At 43.8% G+C, this 16,022-nt stretch overlaps 1 protein-coding gene across 4 annotated transcripts in view; it reads right to left on the bottom strand.

The window, feature by feature from the left end:
- LOC310856830 (neuronal cell adhesion molecule-like) overlaps window positions 1-16,022 on the bottom strand; it is a 100,657-nt gene that overhangs the window by 25,744 nt on the left and 58,891 nt on the right. For 3 of the 4 annotated variants that reach the window (XM_083762325.1, XM_083762327.1, XM_083762326.1), the window contains 9 exons: window positions 9,759-9,955; window positions 7,963-8,068; window positions 7,042-7,235; window positions 6,372-6,494; window positions 5,627-5,797; window positions 4,738-4,794; window positions 2,896-3,007; window positions 2,534-2,718; window positions 1,078-1,212 (listed from right to left, as the gene is read on the bottom strand). In XM_083762325.1, coding sequence (XP_083618451.1) covers window positions 1,078-1,212; window positions 2,534-2,718; window positions 2,896-3,007; window positions 4,738-4,794; window positions 5,627-5,797; window positions 6,372-6,494; window positions 7,042-7,235; window positions 7,963-8,068; window positions 9,759-9,843 — 1,168 coding nt within the window. In that variant the 5' untranslated portion in view covers window positions 9,844-9,955. The remainder of the gene's footprint in view (window positions 1-1,077; window positions 1,213-2,533; window positions 2,719-2,895; window positions 3,008-4,737; window positions 4,795-5,626; window positions 5,798-6,371; window positions 6,495-7,041; window positions 7,236-7,962; window positions 8,069-9,758; window positions 9,956-16,022) is intronic. The other variant, XM_083762328.1, reaches the window with a different exon arrangement.

Below are 16,022 nucleotides of genomic sequence, written 5' to 3'. Positions count from 1 at the left end.
AAACGCATTCCTCCGAATTTTTGTTCTGAAAGCTGCACTCCCATATGTTGTGACTCGCCGAACTCTACTTCGGAGAAAACATTTAAGTCTGATCTTTCCGACGAAAGGTTTGGTGGTCGGAGACAGTATGGACTGCCCATTAGAGTGGCTGGGGGAGCAACAGGGACACTTTCCACCCCTCTCTCACAGACTGTTATCCCTTCATGCCTTCATGGGGTAACCACACAAGAGCATCCACGTCAGGACCATTTATTTCTACAGGCAGTCACACTTCTGAACTCCAAGAGGAACAATCCTGCATATTAATTTAGATTCACGGATACACATTTTTGCACTATTTATTTGTATTTTATTTCTGAATTTTCGCCGTCTTTTATGAGAAACAAATGTTACTTTTTCTGATGCTGGTTGCAGATGAGAAGAACATGACAAATAAAATTCAACAGGTGACCAACAAATATCTACCAATAATAAGCTGTGGTAGTGTCTACAGATCTGTCTGCAGAATAAACCACACGTGTGTTCTTTGGAGGAACAGCAAACAGGACAGATCGTAGAGGTCACATTATTTTGGTTCAGGTTAACATTTCTAACCCGGGCAGAGAAAAGGGAGCTCCAGCAGAGCTCGTTAGCAGTAAACAGTGGGAGAATGTGGTTATAATTGGCACCTCATTGACATGATTATACACTATATAGCTTTATTAATTTTTATCTGCATGGCACTAGAAAATAATTATTGTATCTGACTTCACATAATGAAATGTCTGCACTTGAGGGATGTTGGGAGAATCCTGGGTTGAGTTAGAATCCAACCCAGGATTCTAACTCAGGTCTTCCAAGACAGAAGAGTGAGTGGACAGGGTAGACATGCTTACAGTATGAGCTTTAGAGTGTACCACAATACTTTACAGTAATAGCCATTCAAACATTTTCAGGTCGAGGACATGTACTGCATGTCTTTGGCCGTAGAACCCCATCTAAAGATATTGTGTGCCATGCAGAGAGACCCCCGTAAGAGTTTTTTTCAAATATATATATTTCATATGCCAATCTACAAATCACCAATAATGCACATACTCTCAATGGGGACACCGTTCATGAACCAGCCGACGTTTGGCTTGGGCGTGCCGCTGGCCCGGCAGGTCAGCACACTGGTCTCTCTGGGTGCCAGCACCAGGTTCTTGGGAGGGCCACTAATCCAGTACGGGGCAGCTGAAAACAGAAGAGAACACTGTACTTCATCACTGTGTGCTGCTGTGTGTATAAATCAATTACTAGGGAGAGAGAGAGAGGCAGAGAGAGAGAGAGAGGAGAGAGAGAGAGAGAGACAGAGAGGAGCGAGAGAGAGAGAGAGAGAGAGAGAGAGAGAGAAGAGAGAGAGAGAGAGAGAGAGAGAGAGAGAGAGAGAGAGAGAGAGAGAGAGAGAGAGAGAGGACCCGGACCCCACTTTGAGAACCACTGGTTCTACTGGTCTATGGAGAGACAGAAAGTTCAAAGGTCAGTTCAACTTTGCCACTGCTGCAGGGCAGCGAGACAGAGTTGCAGCCAGCCAGTGGAGGTGGAGTGTTCTAGACAGACAGAGTTGCAGCCAGCCAGTGGATGTGGAGTGTTCTAGATAGAAAGAGTTGCAGCCAGCCAGTGGATGTGGAGTGTTCTGGACAGACAGAGTTGCAGCCAGCCAGTGGAGGTGGAGTGTTCTAGACAGACAGAGTTGCAGCCAGCCAGTGGATGTGGAGTGTTCTAGACAGACAGAGTTGCAGCCAGCCAGTGGAGGTGGATGTGGAGTGTTCTAGATAGAAAGAGTTGCAGCCAGCCAGTGGATGTGGAGTGTTCTAGACAGACAGAGTTGCAGCCAGCCAGTGGATGTGGAGTGTTCTAGACAGACAGAGTTGCAGCCAGCCAGTGGATGTGGAGTGTTCTGGACAGACAGAGTTGCAGCCAGCCAGTGGAGGTGGAGTGTTCTAGACAGACAGAGTTGCAGCCAGCCAGTGGATGTGGAGTGTTCTAGACAGACAGAGTTGCAGCCAGCCAGTGGATGTGGAGTGTTCTAGATAGAAAGAGTTGCAGCCAGCCAGTGGATGTGGAGTGTTCTGGACAGACAGAGTTGCAGCCAGCCAGTGGATGTGGAGTGTTCTAGATAGAAAGAGTTGCAGCCAGCCAGTGGATGTGGAGTGTTCTGGACAGACAGAGTTGCAGCCAGCCATGTGGATGTGGAGTGTTCTGGACAGACAGAGTTGCAGCCAGTGGAGGTGGAGGTGGAGTGTTCTGGACAGACAGAGTTGCAGCCAGCCAGTGGAGGTGGAGTGTTCTAGACAGAAAGAGTTGCAGCCAGCCAGTGGAGGTGGAGTGTTCTAGACAGACAGAGTTGCAGCCAGCCAGTGGAGGTGGAGTGTTCTAGACAGACAGAGTTGCAGCCAGCCAGTGGAGGTGGAGTGTTCTAGACAGACAGAGTTGCAGCCAGCCAGTGGAGGTGGAGTGTTCTAGACAGAAAGGGTGACATGGAACAGATGGAGCACATAGTTTTCAGACTGACCGTTGACCGAGACGTGGATGGTGTGGTGGGCAGAGTTCAGGCGGTTCCGCGCCGTGCAGCGGTAGTCTCCAGCGTCCGACTCCGACGCGTCCACGATGCGCAGGGTCTTCTGGTAGTGCAGGAAGGAGGTGCGCTTAGCCGGCAGGTCACCGCTCACCTTGGACCAGGAGATCTCTGGAGTGGGCCTGCATGCATGGGGTTGTAACGGAGTGAGAGGGAATTCTTTTTTTTTAAGTGTGTGAAAATGTTAGAGTGGTAGACAGAGATGAAACAGCGTGTACTGAAATATATTGAGTTGTTGCTGGCTGGGGATTTAATCCTGGGGGGGGGGGGGGGTTTAAAAGGATGGCGGTCTCACTTACAGCCCCTCTGCGATGCACTCCATCTCCAGAACCTGGCCCCTCAGAACCGTCTTTGAGCTGGAGTGCCCGAGTGGGGACAGGAATGACGGACCCCTCTCTTCCGCTGGTCCATCTACAAACACACACACACACACACACACACACACACACACACACACACACACACGCACGAGCGCACGCATGCATGCAGACACACACACACATACACAGTCAATAACCAGTCCCACAGCATATAGAGCTAAAAGCCAGATCCAGGACCTTGAGGCTCAAAGAGTCCCCTCACTTGCTCTGGTGGTCACTGATATTCTGCTATTTTACGATTATCATGAACCCTCCAGTCCTTTTCAAAGCACTGTGGTGTTTTATGTGCTTTAAATCAATTGCCCTCGGGATGTCAGAAGCTGAACTGAATTTAAACACACCGACCGAGAACAGAAATGTGAGGACACACATACCAGTACTGTAGAGTAGACCCTGTAGTAGTAGTGTACAGAATGGTGATACATGATCTGTTTTTTAACAGATAAACTACAGTGTTAAGTGTAATATAATGCTAATGCCTGTTGATGACTGTAATTAAACCTTTGAATGGAATATAATGCATAATCTATACTCTGTAGTATGACGGCATCACTTGCTGACAATTGTAACCGTCCTGCACCAGAGTATAAATTAAACTAAATGGTTGACTGGAGTCCATCAGGGCTTTTGTTTTCTGTTATAGCGGGGTAAGCTTTCACTGAAAATAGCCGACCGGCAAGCTTTGCAACGCTGCTTTGTTCCTGCGAAAGCCTTCTCCACAATGCAAATACGGATGCTGGGGTTTAAGTGGTTGAGTGTGATTTTCTGTAGAGTACATTCACGTACCTTTAGGCAAACGAAGGACAACAGAAAGAACGTGATGTTCTTACAAATACAAACAATGAGAAAATGAGCTGAAGAGGGGGAGAGACGGAAAAGTTAAAAAAAAGTCAGAGTGATCGTTAGGGGATTAAATGTTGTGTGAGGACAAGTTAAAAGGAAAAGAGAACAGAGTGCTTCAGTTCTGACCATATTATGATGAAAAACAAATTAACCCATTATTAAGAAGGTTTTCTGAAAAACCTTCGTTGCTATATCAGTGGTTCTCACACATTTTCATGTCAAGGACCCCCAAAATCATTTGTATTTAGCCGTGGACCCCCATCTGAAAATATGTTGTTCCAGGGACCCCAAGAAGCAAATATTTTAGTTTTAAAATGTTTGCTTTAAAAATATATATTCAAAGATTTGCATAAATTAAAAAAAGAATAGCAGATCTACAAGGTCATAGCGTGTTCAATATGATCTTCTATATCTGCTATTTTTGAATAGATAGTATAAAAGTAAGTATAAAATATTGGTTAAAGTAGTTACCGTAATATGAATGACACAAAATGTATGCTTTCCTGGAATGGGATAAAGAGGAGCTTTTTCATCTAGGGATAATGTTCCAAAAATGAATCATACTATACAGTATGTTAGGAGGATCAGATTATCATTTTCTATCCAGCACAGATGAAGTGTTGTAAAGAAAGAGTTTGTTCTTAGCAATCTGCCCGGTTCAATTAAAGAGGTCCTTTGTCCACCCTACGGCTTAATTAAAATTAAAAGGTCAGTTTAAAAACAGCAACAACCAAACCACCATGCAATGGTCAATGAAGAGTGTAGTTAGCAACAAGGGGTTTTATTGGATAGGAGAGAATCAGTGTGGGGTTAAGGAACTACTGAAGGGCGCTTGAATTTAAGGGTTAATGTTAGTGATCAACGACTAGTATTTGGTGCTCTATGGAGGGGCAAACACTAGGGGGTGCCAAAACTCACCACTAAAAAAATCTGTGTCATTGTAATAATCTGCCATTGTCTCATTGATTGCATCCACTGTAACACAACAACAAATTAAACATGGCACAAGTTTAAATCATCAAGTGAAGCAACAAGGTGATTATGACAACTTAAAAAATTAGATACATGAAAATCAAATGAGCAAAGAATAAAATGAATCACTTAAATAAATCATACGGTAGATAAGAAATAATCTTCATGTCTTCTCTAATGAATGTGGCGGGGGGGCACTGAATGAGTTGAGTCTTTGTTGTTAACAGAGAGCAATGCAGAAAACGCCTCCCTCACAGAGGCAATAAAGTGAAGGGCTGCCTCTTAGATAAGGCCTGAAGCCATGACTTCAACAATGTGTCTTTTCAGTGGGTTGAAAACTACATGGCGTCTCCAAGGAGGAGGACAGAGATAGGAAACACTGTTTCCCTCCTACGCACGTTCAGAGCATCGGACTTATAAGTGTGTTCTCTCTCTCTCTCTCTCTCTCTCTCTCTCTCTTTCTCTCTCTTTTGCATGCAGAGTGTGTGTCTCTCACAGGCACACTCACTCCCTCAAGTTCAAGTTAATGCGTTACTCAAAATACACACACACACACACACACACACACACACACACACACACACACACACACACACACACACACACACACACACACACACACACACACACACACACACCAAACATGTTTAAATTACTCCTAAACATTTTGCCAAACATCACACACTCTCCTATCCTCCTCCTATCCTCCTGATGGAGACCTGTGCACAGAAGGGCACTTTTTCTAGTTAATTTCTGCATCTCTTAGGGCCCATTTAACCATATAATGCATTTGGATGGCAAAAATGGCTCACACACAGACAAGCGCACAACTTACGGTTGGGGACCCTAACAGTGATGGGCTGTTTCTGCTGGATGGTCTGTGTGTGTGGGAAGCGGGCGTAGCAGATGTAGTCGCTCCTGGAGTCTTCCTTCACCACGTTGGAGAAGTACAGGTCTCCGTTCAGTCCCTGGGACACCCTGCTGCTCTGAGGCAGCCTCTGGAAATCTGAAACACACACATTATTTAGAAGACAGTGCTTCTCAAACCTTTTTCGTGCCAAGGAGGACCCTCAAATTGATGTGTTTGGCCGTGGACCCCCCACTTGAAAAGGGAGGGACCCTCCAGAAGAGGAGATTTATGTAAACAAAATGTATTTTTAACATTTCTCTAAAAATTGCAGATATACAGCTTGTAGATCTGCTGTTTTTTGAATAAGTACGACACATTGACTACTTTGCTGTGGACCCCCTGGAGCATCCCCAAGGACCCCTGGAGGTCCCCAAGGACCCCTGGAGGTTCCCGGATGACCACTTTGAGAACCACCGAATTAGGAGCCGACTAGCATCCCTCAAACCAGGGTATACATTAACAAACTCCACCACACAAATTGGTTAAAATATATATTTTTTGTTATTATATTATAGCTTTAAGAATGTCACTTTCGGTGTTTGTTAAAGCCCCATGGAGCAATGCTTAGCCATAAACCGAACAATGGGAATTACAAAACCTACATGCACATTTTCTGCAAGAATTGGGATCACCAAGAACCTCACACGATGAAACGTTTAAAAGAGCTTACTGTTGTCCATCCAGAATATGATGGGAGGGGGCAGGCCAGCAGGGGGGCGGCATGGAAGCACCAGGGGCAGACCCTCCCTCACCACGAACGGCTCATTTTTCTCCTTTGACCACAAGGGCGACCCTGGACAGGTTGGAGAAGAACAAGGGTCTTTAAAAGAACTCAACATGAGATGTGAGTGGCAAATGCAATGTGGCTGACAGTGACATGAAGAGATGAGGTGAAATGGAAGGGATGTAGCCTGTGGGGGAACACGAAGGGTAATGCTTTAAATAGACAATAGAGGACCGAATGATGTCTAAAGTCTAAACAACAAGTGATCACATGAATGGATCATTTATGACTGGTTCAGTGGTTTATAGAGCTTTTATTTTTTAACAAATCTCATTATTGATTTTTGCACATAGCCTACAACAAAAACAGTGTTGCGACAAGTGAAAAATGAAAGTGCACCAATAGGCTGTAAATGCTTTGTTTGTTTCAACCTTGTACAGCACTTTGGTCTATGTGCTATATAAATAAAGTAAATAAATCAATACATTTGATTTGAGGTCATTCCTCCCTACGTCATAGAGTAGCCTACAAGTACCAGAATGATAGTGCACTACAGGTATATTGAATAATGAGGGGCATGCAGTCCCAACGGACATCACCCTAGATGAAAACTTACTGGACTGTCGTACGACTATATCGTTGGAAACAGCAGTCCCGTGTTCATTCCTAGCAGTGCACTGGTAGACCCCCTCGTAGTTCTCAGCCTTCTCTCCACTGATGTCTATGACTAACGTCCCAGAGCGTTGCCTCATGGTGACCTTAGGCTCCTCGTCAATGTCAAAGTGGGTTCCATTTCGGGTCCAGGAGAAGCTGCAAAAGCAGAGGAGTCAAGAGTTGTTTAAATCTTTGGCAGCTAAACACCCCAGATGTTGTTGTGGTTGATGAAGAGTACAGGGAAGCCTTTATGACCAAGGTCATTAAATACCAACCACTCCTACAAATTTGATTTCATATTTGGCAGCCCTCCATCAACCGGTTTGTGGATATTAAGCCTTAACTAGGCCCTAGAACAGAACATACCCACAGACTGGCTGCTAGAGGGTTTCAACAACTTGGGATGCCCAAAAAGGAGGCGAAGAGTCTGGAAAAGTATTGTGCAGTCTGCTATAATTGGCAGCTGCCATACTGTATATTGCAGACACTGCTACTTATACCCATACAGTACTGAGTGATATGCTTATTGTATAATAAAGACATAATGCCATCATACTTTTGGGAACCTTATGGCACATTTAATATCTGTGTCCTTGCATGCCATCCTTTATATGGACACAAATCAATTGTTGTTGTTGTTGTTGGTGTGTGTGTGTGTGTGTGTGTGTGTGTGTGTGCGCGCGCGAACGTGCGTGCGTGCCGTGTGAGCACATGAACATGTGCATTTGTGTGTGCACATTTGTGTTGTATTTGAGTGTGTGTATGTGTGTGTGGTGTGTGCGTGTGACCGTTGAGTCACACACTATGGCAAAACAACACAGTGCATGTGTGTGTGTGTGTGTGTGTGTGTGTGTGTGTTCTCATGCAGCCTCCCTTTATTTACCTGGGATGAGGTTTCCCCTTCGCCTCACAGTGGATGACAATGTTCTCCCGCGGGTCGATGATGTAATCCTTGGGGGACTGGTGAGTTATGGTGGGCGGCTGCGGCACTGGTAGCGATCAGAGAGCAGGGAGAGATTCAATCACGACCTTTACTGCATAACTAAGCTCTTTCCTATCGCTATATCGACCACACACACACACACACACACACACACACACACACACACACACACACACACACACACATGAGGCAGTCGCTGGTAGCAATCACATGCACACTTACTATACTAGATTTAATCAGGCTGCTGCGTTTGCTGACAACGACACAGCGCTCTCACACAGCCCAATAAAAAATGCATGCAAGAGCGCCCAGGGATTTAACTTCATAATAACAGTTCCATGTTTGGTGGCTTTTTGTCGGCAATGGGAAGCGATAACTAATGGACTACAAAGCAACTGATGAGATAAAGGCAGTGGTGGAAAAAGCACTCACATTTCTTTACTTAAGTAAAAGTATCAATACTGTCTGTAATGTAGAAGTAAAAGTCTAAAAAAGTTATAAATTTACTTGAGTAAAAGGCATCAAAATGTACTTAAAGTACCAAAAGTAATTATGCAGAATGTCTAATTTCATGTTTTGAAATGTATAAAAGTATTTTGAAAATAGCCGATCTACAAGCTTACAATGTGTCGCATCACGATGCATTGTAAGCTTGTAGATCGGCTATTTTCGAATGGTCAAAATGTATATAATAATAATGTATAGGGCTGAAGAAGTTACTATATGTTTTGTAATAATAATCCAAATCTATCAATCTACAAAGTAACTAGTAGATTAAAGTTTGCAAATAAAGTGTGTTATAAATTGGAAATTAAAGTACAAATACCTCAAAATTGTACTTAAGTAAACTAAATACATGTACTGTACTTAGTTACTTTCCACCACTGTAAAAAGCGCATGCTTTTTGCAGTACATGATGTGCTCTATGGGACACGCTCTATCACTGCAGAAACACTCCAAGCAAAAAAACTGTAAACCAACACACAAAAAAAGCATTGCGTGCAAAATGCTCAAATACATTGCAAGTCACAAAGCATAAGCTAAACAGATAAGCTTTACAGAGCCAAAACAAAACTATACAATACAGTATAACCTTTAATGCACAACAAAACAAAAGGGTGCTTGCACACAGATGCTGCAGTGAGCTCACACCAGCCGTGTTGACAACTTACATCCTTCCAGAACTTTAGCTTTTTCCCCCAAGAATGAGCAAGACATTTGTGACAGTAGAGAGAACCCAACATTAGTGGTGAAACATTTCATGCTGATCACCCGTCCATTTCAAGGCATGGTTAGTACAAAGTCAGTTTCCAGATGTGCTGCATCAGCAGTCTGCAACGGGTCAATGACTCCAAACGTTACTCAGTGGCTGATGGATCTAATACCGCATCAGACCAACAACCTCTCTGCATGGAAGTAGGCCTACTGTAATACACCCAGGGCTGTTTTGTTTCTTTTCCATAAACGTTAAAACACTATGTATGAAAAGCAAGGAATTTCTAATACATTTTAAAACATTAAATTAAAATATTATAATAACCACTTGAAAAAGAGACTCCAAATAATCTGAACAAAATAAAGTAGCAAAGTGTATTGTTATAACAGATTTTTTGCAACATAATGACAGATACTGAACAATTAATATCAAACAGTGATGTATGTGTATTCAATGTCAATAACATTTTTGCCATAGAATCCTCTTATAAAGACATTTATAAGAGACGTGGGGGTCTTACGGTCTAGTGGGACCTCCAACGTGTTGGCGAGGTGTCCCAGGAGCAGCACCATCAGCGCTGCACCCATCCACCCCCTCCTCTCCATCCTCGATATGTGTGACGCGTGTGTCCGACCCCAGACACAGCAGAACTATACGCCTCGTCCTCGCAGTCACGCTGGCCGAGAAGAACACTTCTCCACTGGGCACATTCACCGCCTAGCAGCACAGTGGTGGGGGTGGGGGCGAGGAGGAGACAGAGAGAGGGAGAGAGAAAAATGATAACAGATTATTGGCTTGAGCATCACATCCAATGACCTCAGTCATCAGTCACTGTTTGTTTTATTTTGAATTCATCAGCTGCTGGCAGAGAGAGAGAGAAAGAGAGAAGGAAAAACAGCAGAGGACACTAACAGTTAATTGAACTAATAATGAGTTGATTATAAAGAATAATCAATTTGAATGAATTAATGGATATTTATTCTTTTTATAAATACAGTAGCAAAAGCAAAAGCAAAAATACATCGCAACGTGCCATGCATTGCAAGCTTGAATCGGGATATTTTCGACAATGTTGCAGGATAATATAGGGCTCAAAGGCGGTTAATCAGACTAACAAGCAGAGAGATTATTCAGCTAATCAAAGTACCGTAATCGACAGATTGATCACTTAGAAAAGAATCAATAGCTGTGCAGCCCTAAATTCATCATCCGAAGGGGTCGGAGGGAGAGTCAATGAAATTCACAGCAGAGGAAAGCAACTGAATGAATGAGAAGGACATGCAGATGGCCTTGGCCATGGATGAATGCTAGTCCCTCATGCGGTGCACTTGGCTGGGACCTATCTGTTTGATCTATAGGGACCGACGCGTCCCACATGGGTTCATTTAGCCCAGCTAATCACTGCCATGGCCCACCGTGCCATTAAGCTCTTATCTGCCATATTGATGAAGCATCCGATGGATGACACATGAAGGGACAAGGGAAGGGACACTGCGGGACACTTCACCTTCAGTCTCCCTCTCAGGTCATTTCAACCTGCTGTGGCACTGGTTGCGCACGCCAATGAAGCTCGTTTTTGTCGGGTGAAACCTGACTAATGAAAGCTCATGAAAACTAGACGACCTAGTCTAGCCCTATAGTCATACTGACGGCCCAGCCTGATTGGCTGCCTCGTCTGCCTCCTCTGGCCAATGGGACAGCAAGCAACGGCATCCATGCACACACGCACCTCTGGCCAATGGGACCGGGATAGCGAGCAACGGCATGCCAACGGAATCCATGCACACATGCACATAATCACTGACAACATCTTTTATACCGTCGGGTCTGTCGCTAGACTCGCTACGAGTGGACAGTTTGAAAATGCGGGTACTACGTGCATTAAGCCATTGACGATGGTTTTGTTTTGTCCAATGTGATTACGTGAAACAGCATGGCTGCGCCTGCAGTAGGCTACAAACCAAAACAAACACATTGTACTTTTGTGTCGCACATGGAAAGCGACTGAACAACACCATGCATTTAAAGACAGTTCCCCTGTTCTGCTGTGCACAGCGGAGATAATGCACAACTCCAGGTACGAACTAAAAAAACGTACTGAAGCTGATCATTCATGACTGTAACTACTACTCCACTTCTCTACAATGCCATTCTAGCCTTAAAACCTACATGTACAGTATATGTTATTCAATATAATACTTTAGCACAAAATATAGGCTTTTCCAAACCACACAAAATGGTTACCGTATGTGCTATGTATTGTACTTTCTGTGAATTAACTATAGTCTACAGTTTAACCCATTGATTCTCAGCCATTTTAATTTCAATGACCCCCAAATTAAATTAATAGAATTGTAATAGCCTTCTAGGCCATTTTATTATGATTTTCATCTCTGGCCAAAAGCCAGAGTGTAAACATACAGTACATACTAAAATAGCAATAATAAAGAAAAAGACAAGGGGGACATCGGAGAGTCTGAGACAGCACCTGTTTCACCTGACGCATTACGACTATGTCATCAGTCCTTGTTTATCATATTTTTACATATATTAACACAATCAACGGCCAGTGAAGGTCTGCGGACCGCCCGTCACAACCCGAACACAACAGAGTAGGCATAATAGGCATATACACCATACAGTAAATGCCTTCTCCTCCTCCTCCTCCTCCTCCTCCACAACACACAACTCGTCAACCTCATCAACGCTAGACAGTACTACTTAACACGGTACTACTCTTTTCTTATTTGGGCCCATCAAAGGAATCAGATATTAGTTTCTGAGCCATGTTGTACGTAAATAAACAACCTCACAGCTGACACTGTGACAGGAGAGATTTGTGTGTAAAAGTTAAAAAGGTAAACAGAAACAGCGCCGGCAGACGCTGATTTGTGATGAAAAAAGTCACTCACAAGTGTAGTTTAAGAATATTTATTTGTATCATTCCCACTCCTCCGAGAGGGGGGGGGTGCCTGGGTATTGATTTTGGGCATATCATTAAAGGCAAAATTAGTAAAGAAATTGTACACAATTCTTCAAAATAGCTAAACATTTTAATGATATGATACTTATTTATTTAATAGCTCACACAAATGTTGTGAACTTGTAGATCAGCTATTTTCACTATTAATTGTACGACATATACAGTGTATAGTGTTTATAAAAAAAACTCTACTGTGTGGGTAAAGGGGTTCATGGGGATGTTCAGGATCAGGCAAGGTGACTGGTTTGTACCACCTGATGAAAATGTGATTCTTCCATTGACTGGCTGATAATTGAGTGGATGTAAAGTCGTTATGCAAAGTAATCTAACTCTGCCCCTAGGGTCACTTTATCAATATGGTATTGGCTGCACTCCAATCAAATCAAACATACAGTATTGAACCTTTCTTTCTCAGAGTCATCACAATTGGCAAATGCTGCATTTATCTTGTTGTGCCTTTATCAAAAGTTCACCCATTCACACGCACTCATGCTTTTATTCAAAAGTCTATGACTTAAACTAAATCAAGATTTGCTGTAAAAAATCAACACCAAGAAGCATTCTGAGAATGGTGATAAAAGGGGGACCAACCAGTCCGCCAGTGGCCCAGAATAGAAAACCACAGCCGGTTGTATCCAAATTGGATACGGTTCACAGAGACCATCTCAATTCATTTTCTTCTGTTCGGCATGACACAAAGACATAAAAATGATGATATTAGGAATCATTATTTTTGTATGAATGTCAGCGCACCACTGAAAGATAAGTGGAAAGAAAAAAATGCGTCAGTGCAGAACAAAGGAGGAGTCATTTTCAGCCTTAGAAGCAACCTGGTTTCATCCTGCCTGAGGTAAAGGATCCACTACCGGCATGCCATTAAAATGCCACGGTTTTCATTTGGAGCCGGGGCAGAATAATTTGCTCGGTTATTTCAAAAGCACACTATCAAATTTTATATTTTCTAATCATATTACCGAAATGAAAGACTCAAATGGAGCTCATTTAGGACGGTGTAATAACCACCCGCCCCTGTGCCTTTGGCTGCGAGGTAGGGCAGGGATATGGGGGTGGGATTGGGGTGATGTCTGTGGATACAGCAGGGACTGGGGGTGTAGGATGGGGGCTAATGGGGAGCGGAGCTTGAGGCCTTGTGGGGGGGGGGATGCAGTCCCTTGGTTCTCCTCTGTTAGTGCCGCCTTCCTGTGGTGATTCAGGAGCAGCCCCGGAGCCTGTGTCTGGTGGCAGGAGAAGGGAGAAGGGACCGGGGGCTAATGTCTGATGCCCTCTGTCTGAACTATACAGCTCTCCAGGGGAAAGCCTGAATGAGTCACCTGAGGCCAGCCCAGGACCCCCTTCCTCAACTGAGGGTCTGACCAATGCTGGAAAAAGTACTGTACATGTTTTACTTGAGTAAAAGTATCAATACTGCAATATAGAAATACTCCATTACAAGTAAAAGTCCGGAATTCATAATGTACTTGTGCAAAAGTACAAAACGTATTAGCATCAAAATGCACTTAAAGTAGCAAAAGTAAAAGTACTTATTGTGCAGAATAATGTCCCATTTCACAAGTTCTCAAATGTACGAAAATCTTTGGAATAGCAGATCTACAAGCTCACAATGTGTCACGGTGCGACGCATTGTGAGCTTGTAGATCGGCTATTTTCAAATGGACGAAATGTATATAGGGTTGAAGTGGTTAGTTGTAATAATATTCTACAACTAGACAAAGTGCCAATCGGCACAGGTCTCCACCAGGGCAGGTCAGGTTGTGGCCTCATGGTGGCGCTATAACAGGCTGTTGAGGAAGATTTGGGCCGGAGGTTCGTGTTGGAGGGATGCAGGTACAATGTTTTTCCATGTGTGCATACATAAGTTGTATACAGATCGATGCAGTTATAGCTAAAAACAGGAATTGGCCTGTTATAGCGCCACCGTGAGGCTGATTTTGAGGAAAAAATTGTGGCATGTCGTCCTCGGCCTAGTGAAAATGTGCGTGTATAATTTAACGGAAATTGCACACTCTAGGGAGTTGGCATACAAAGTTATCCACAGATCCGTGCAGTTAGAGGTAAAAACACTTTTCGGCCAGTTATAGCGCCACCTTGAGTCTGAGTTGAAATTGTTCATGTGGCATTTCGTCCTCGGCCTAGTGGGAATGTGGGTGAACAATTTCACGGAAATCATGCGATGTGTTCATGATTTGCAGCATTTTGTTTGAAACTGAGCACTCCTGTGAACTTTGGAAGCCAATCTTAACCAATCAAGATGGAGTCTGAGAAATCTGAAAGACCGGTTTCGTTGAATGGCTCTAGAGAGACTGTGTACCAATTTGCGTGATGTTTGGACAAAATCTGTAGGTGTACTGTGCAAAAACTTGTTTTGCACAAAGCGGCCTCCTGGTGGCGCTATAACAGGCCGTTCTGGAAAGTTTGGGGCAGAGGTTCATCGTTGGCATCCAGGGAGTGTGTGTGCAAAATGTGGCATCGAGCGGGTTAACGGTGGCCGAGATTAGCTGCTCACGGACACACGGACGGACGGACACACGGACACACGGACGGACGGACGGACGGACACACGGACGGACGGAGTGCAAAACATACTCTCCCCACATGCCTTCGGCCTGGTGGAGACAATTAAAGTAACTATAGTAACTAAAGTTTTGTAGCCTAGTGGAGTAAAAGTACAATATTTGGATCTGAGATGTAGTGGAGTAGAAGTAAAAGTAGCCTGGAAAGTACAAATACGTCAAAATACAGTACAGTACAGTACAGTACAGTACAGTACAGTACAGTACAGTACAGTACAGTACAGTACAGTACAGTACAGTACAGTACAGTACAGTACAGTACAGTACAGTACAGTACAGTAAATGTACTTTCCACCACTGAGTCTGACATAACAGCATCCACCATAGGGGGCATTCTCATTTGAGATTGTTTTTGTGAGATATACAGTAAACAGTAAAGTCTTCACTGTTCATTAAACTCTGACAGTGTCATTTTCTTTTGTATATTATACATACAATAGTCTTTGCAATCCTTTCCAAGAAACAAGATTTTTACACAGAGACCACGGACATTTTTCACAAGTCACAAAAGGCGCCATGAACTCAGCTGTGCGCTGTGTGAGGCATGAAAGGAAAAGAGAGAGCGTATGACAGGAAGAGAATAATTGTGTTAATTATACATTTTAAGGTGAATCCCAGATAAGCAGAGGACTCTTATCTGGAAGGGAGCCAGGATTTCATCTAGGATTCATTTTCCGATTTAATGAGCAACGTATAGCAGCTCAACTCCAGCTGGTCAGCATGCATGTGACTGTGTGTGCATGTGCGTGTGAGTGAGAGAGAGAGAAGAGAGAGAGAGAGAGAGAGAGAGAGAGAGAGAGAGAGAGAGAGCACGTGTATCCGCACATACATGCATGTGTGTGATGTTAATATATGTGTGCATACTATGTCTGTGCACCATGATTAATCCCTGAGAGATGTGAGTTCCAGTGTGGCTGACGCGGGGCTCAGTGTCTCTCACTCAGGGACCCTAGCAGCAAGACCCCCTGCAGACCTGCTCACAGGGGGAGGGATGTATAGCTACCATGGCCTGGGGCTACTGTCATCGTCCACGCCCACAACCAGTCCACCAGGGACTTTGACATGGAAACACTGCTTAACCCCATCATATTGTAAAAGGAGTGTAGAACACACGTTCTACATGTAGCAGAGGTAGAGCAGGGCAAGCCCTCACACATGTACTAAAATTAAGCCTTCCAGATTAACGTCGTCCCACTAATAAAATTTATTT

This window comes from Protomyctophum parallelum, assembly GCF_964188405.1.
Source record: "Protomyctophum parallelum genome assembly, chromosome: 4".
Lineage (NCBI taxonomy): Eukaryota > Metazoa > Chordata > Actinopteri > Myctophiformes > Myctophidae > Protomyctophum > Protomyctophum parallelum.
This window is presented reverse-complemented; position numbering and strand designations above follow the sequence as displayed.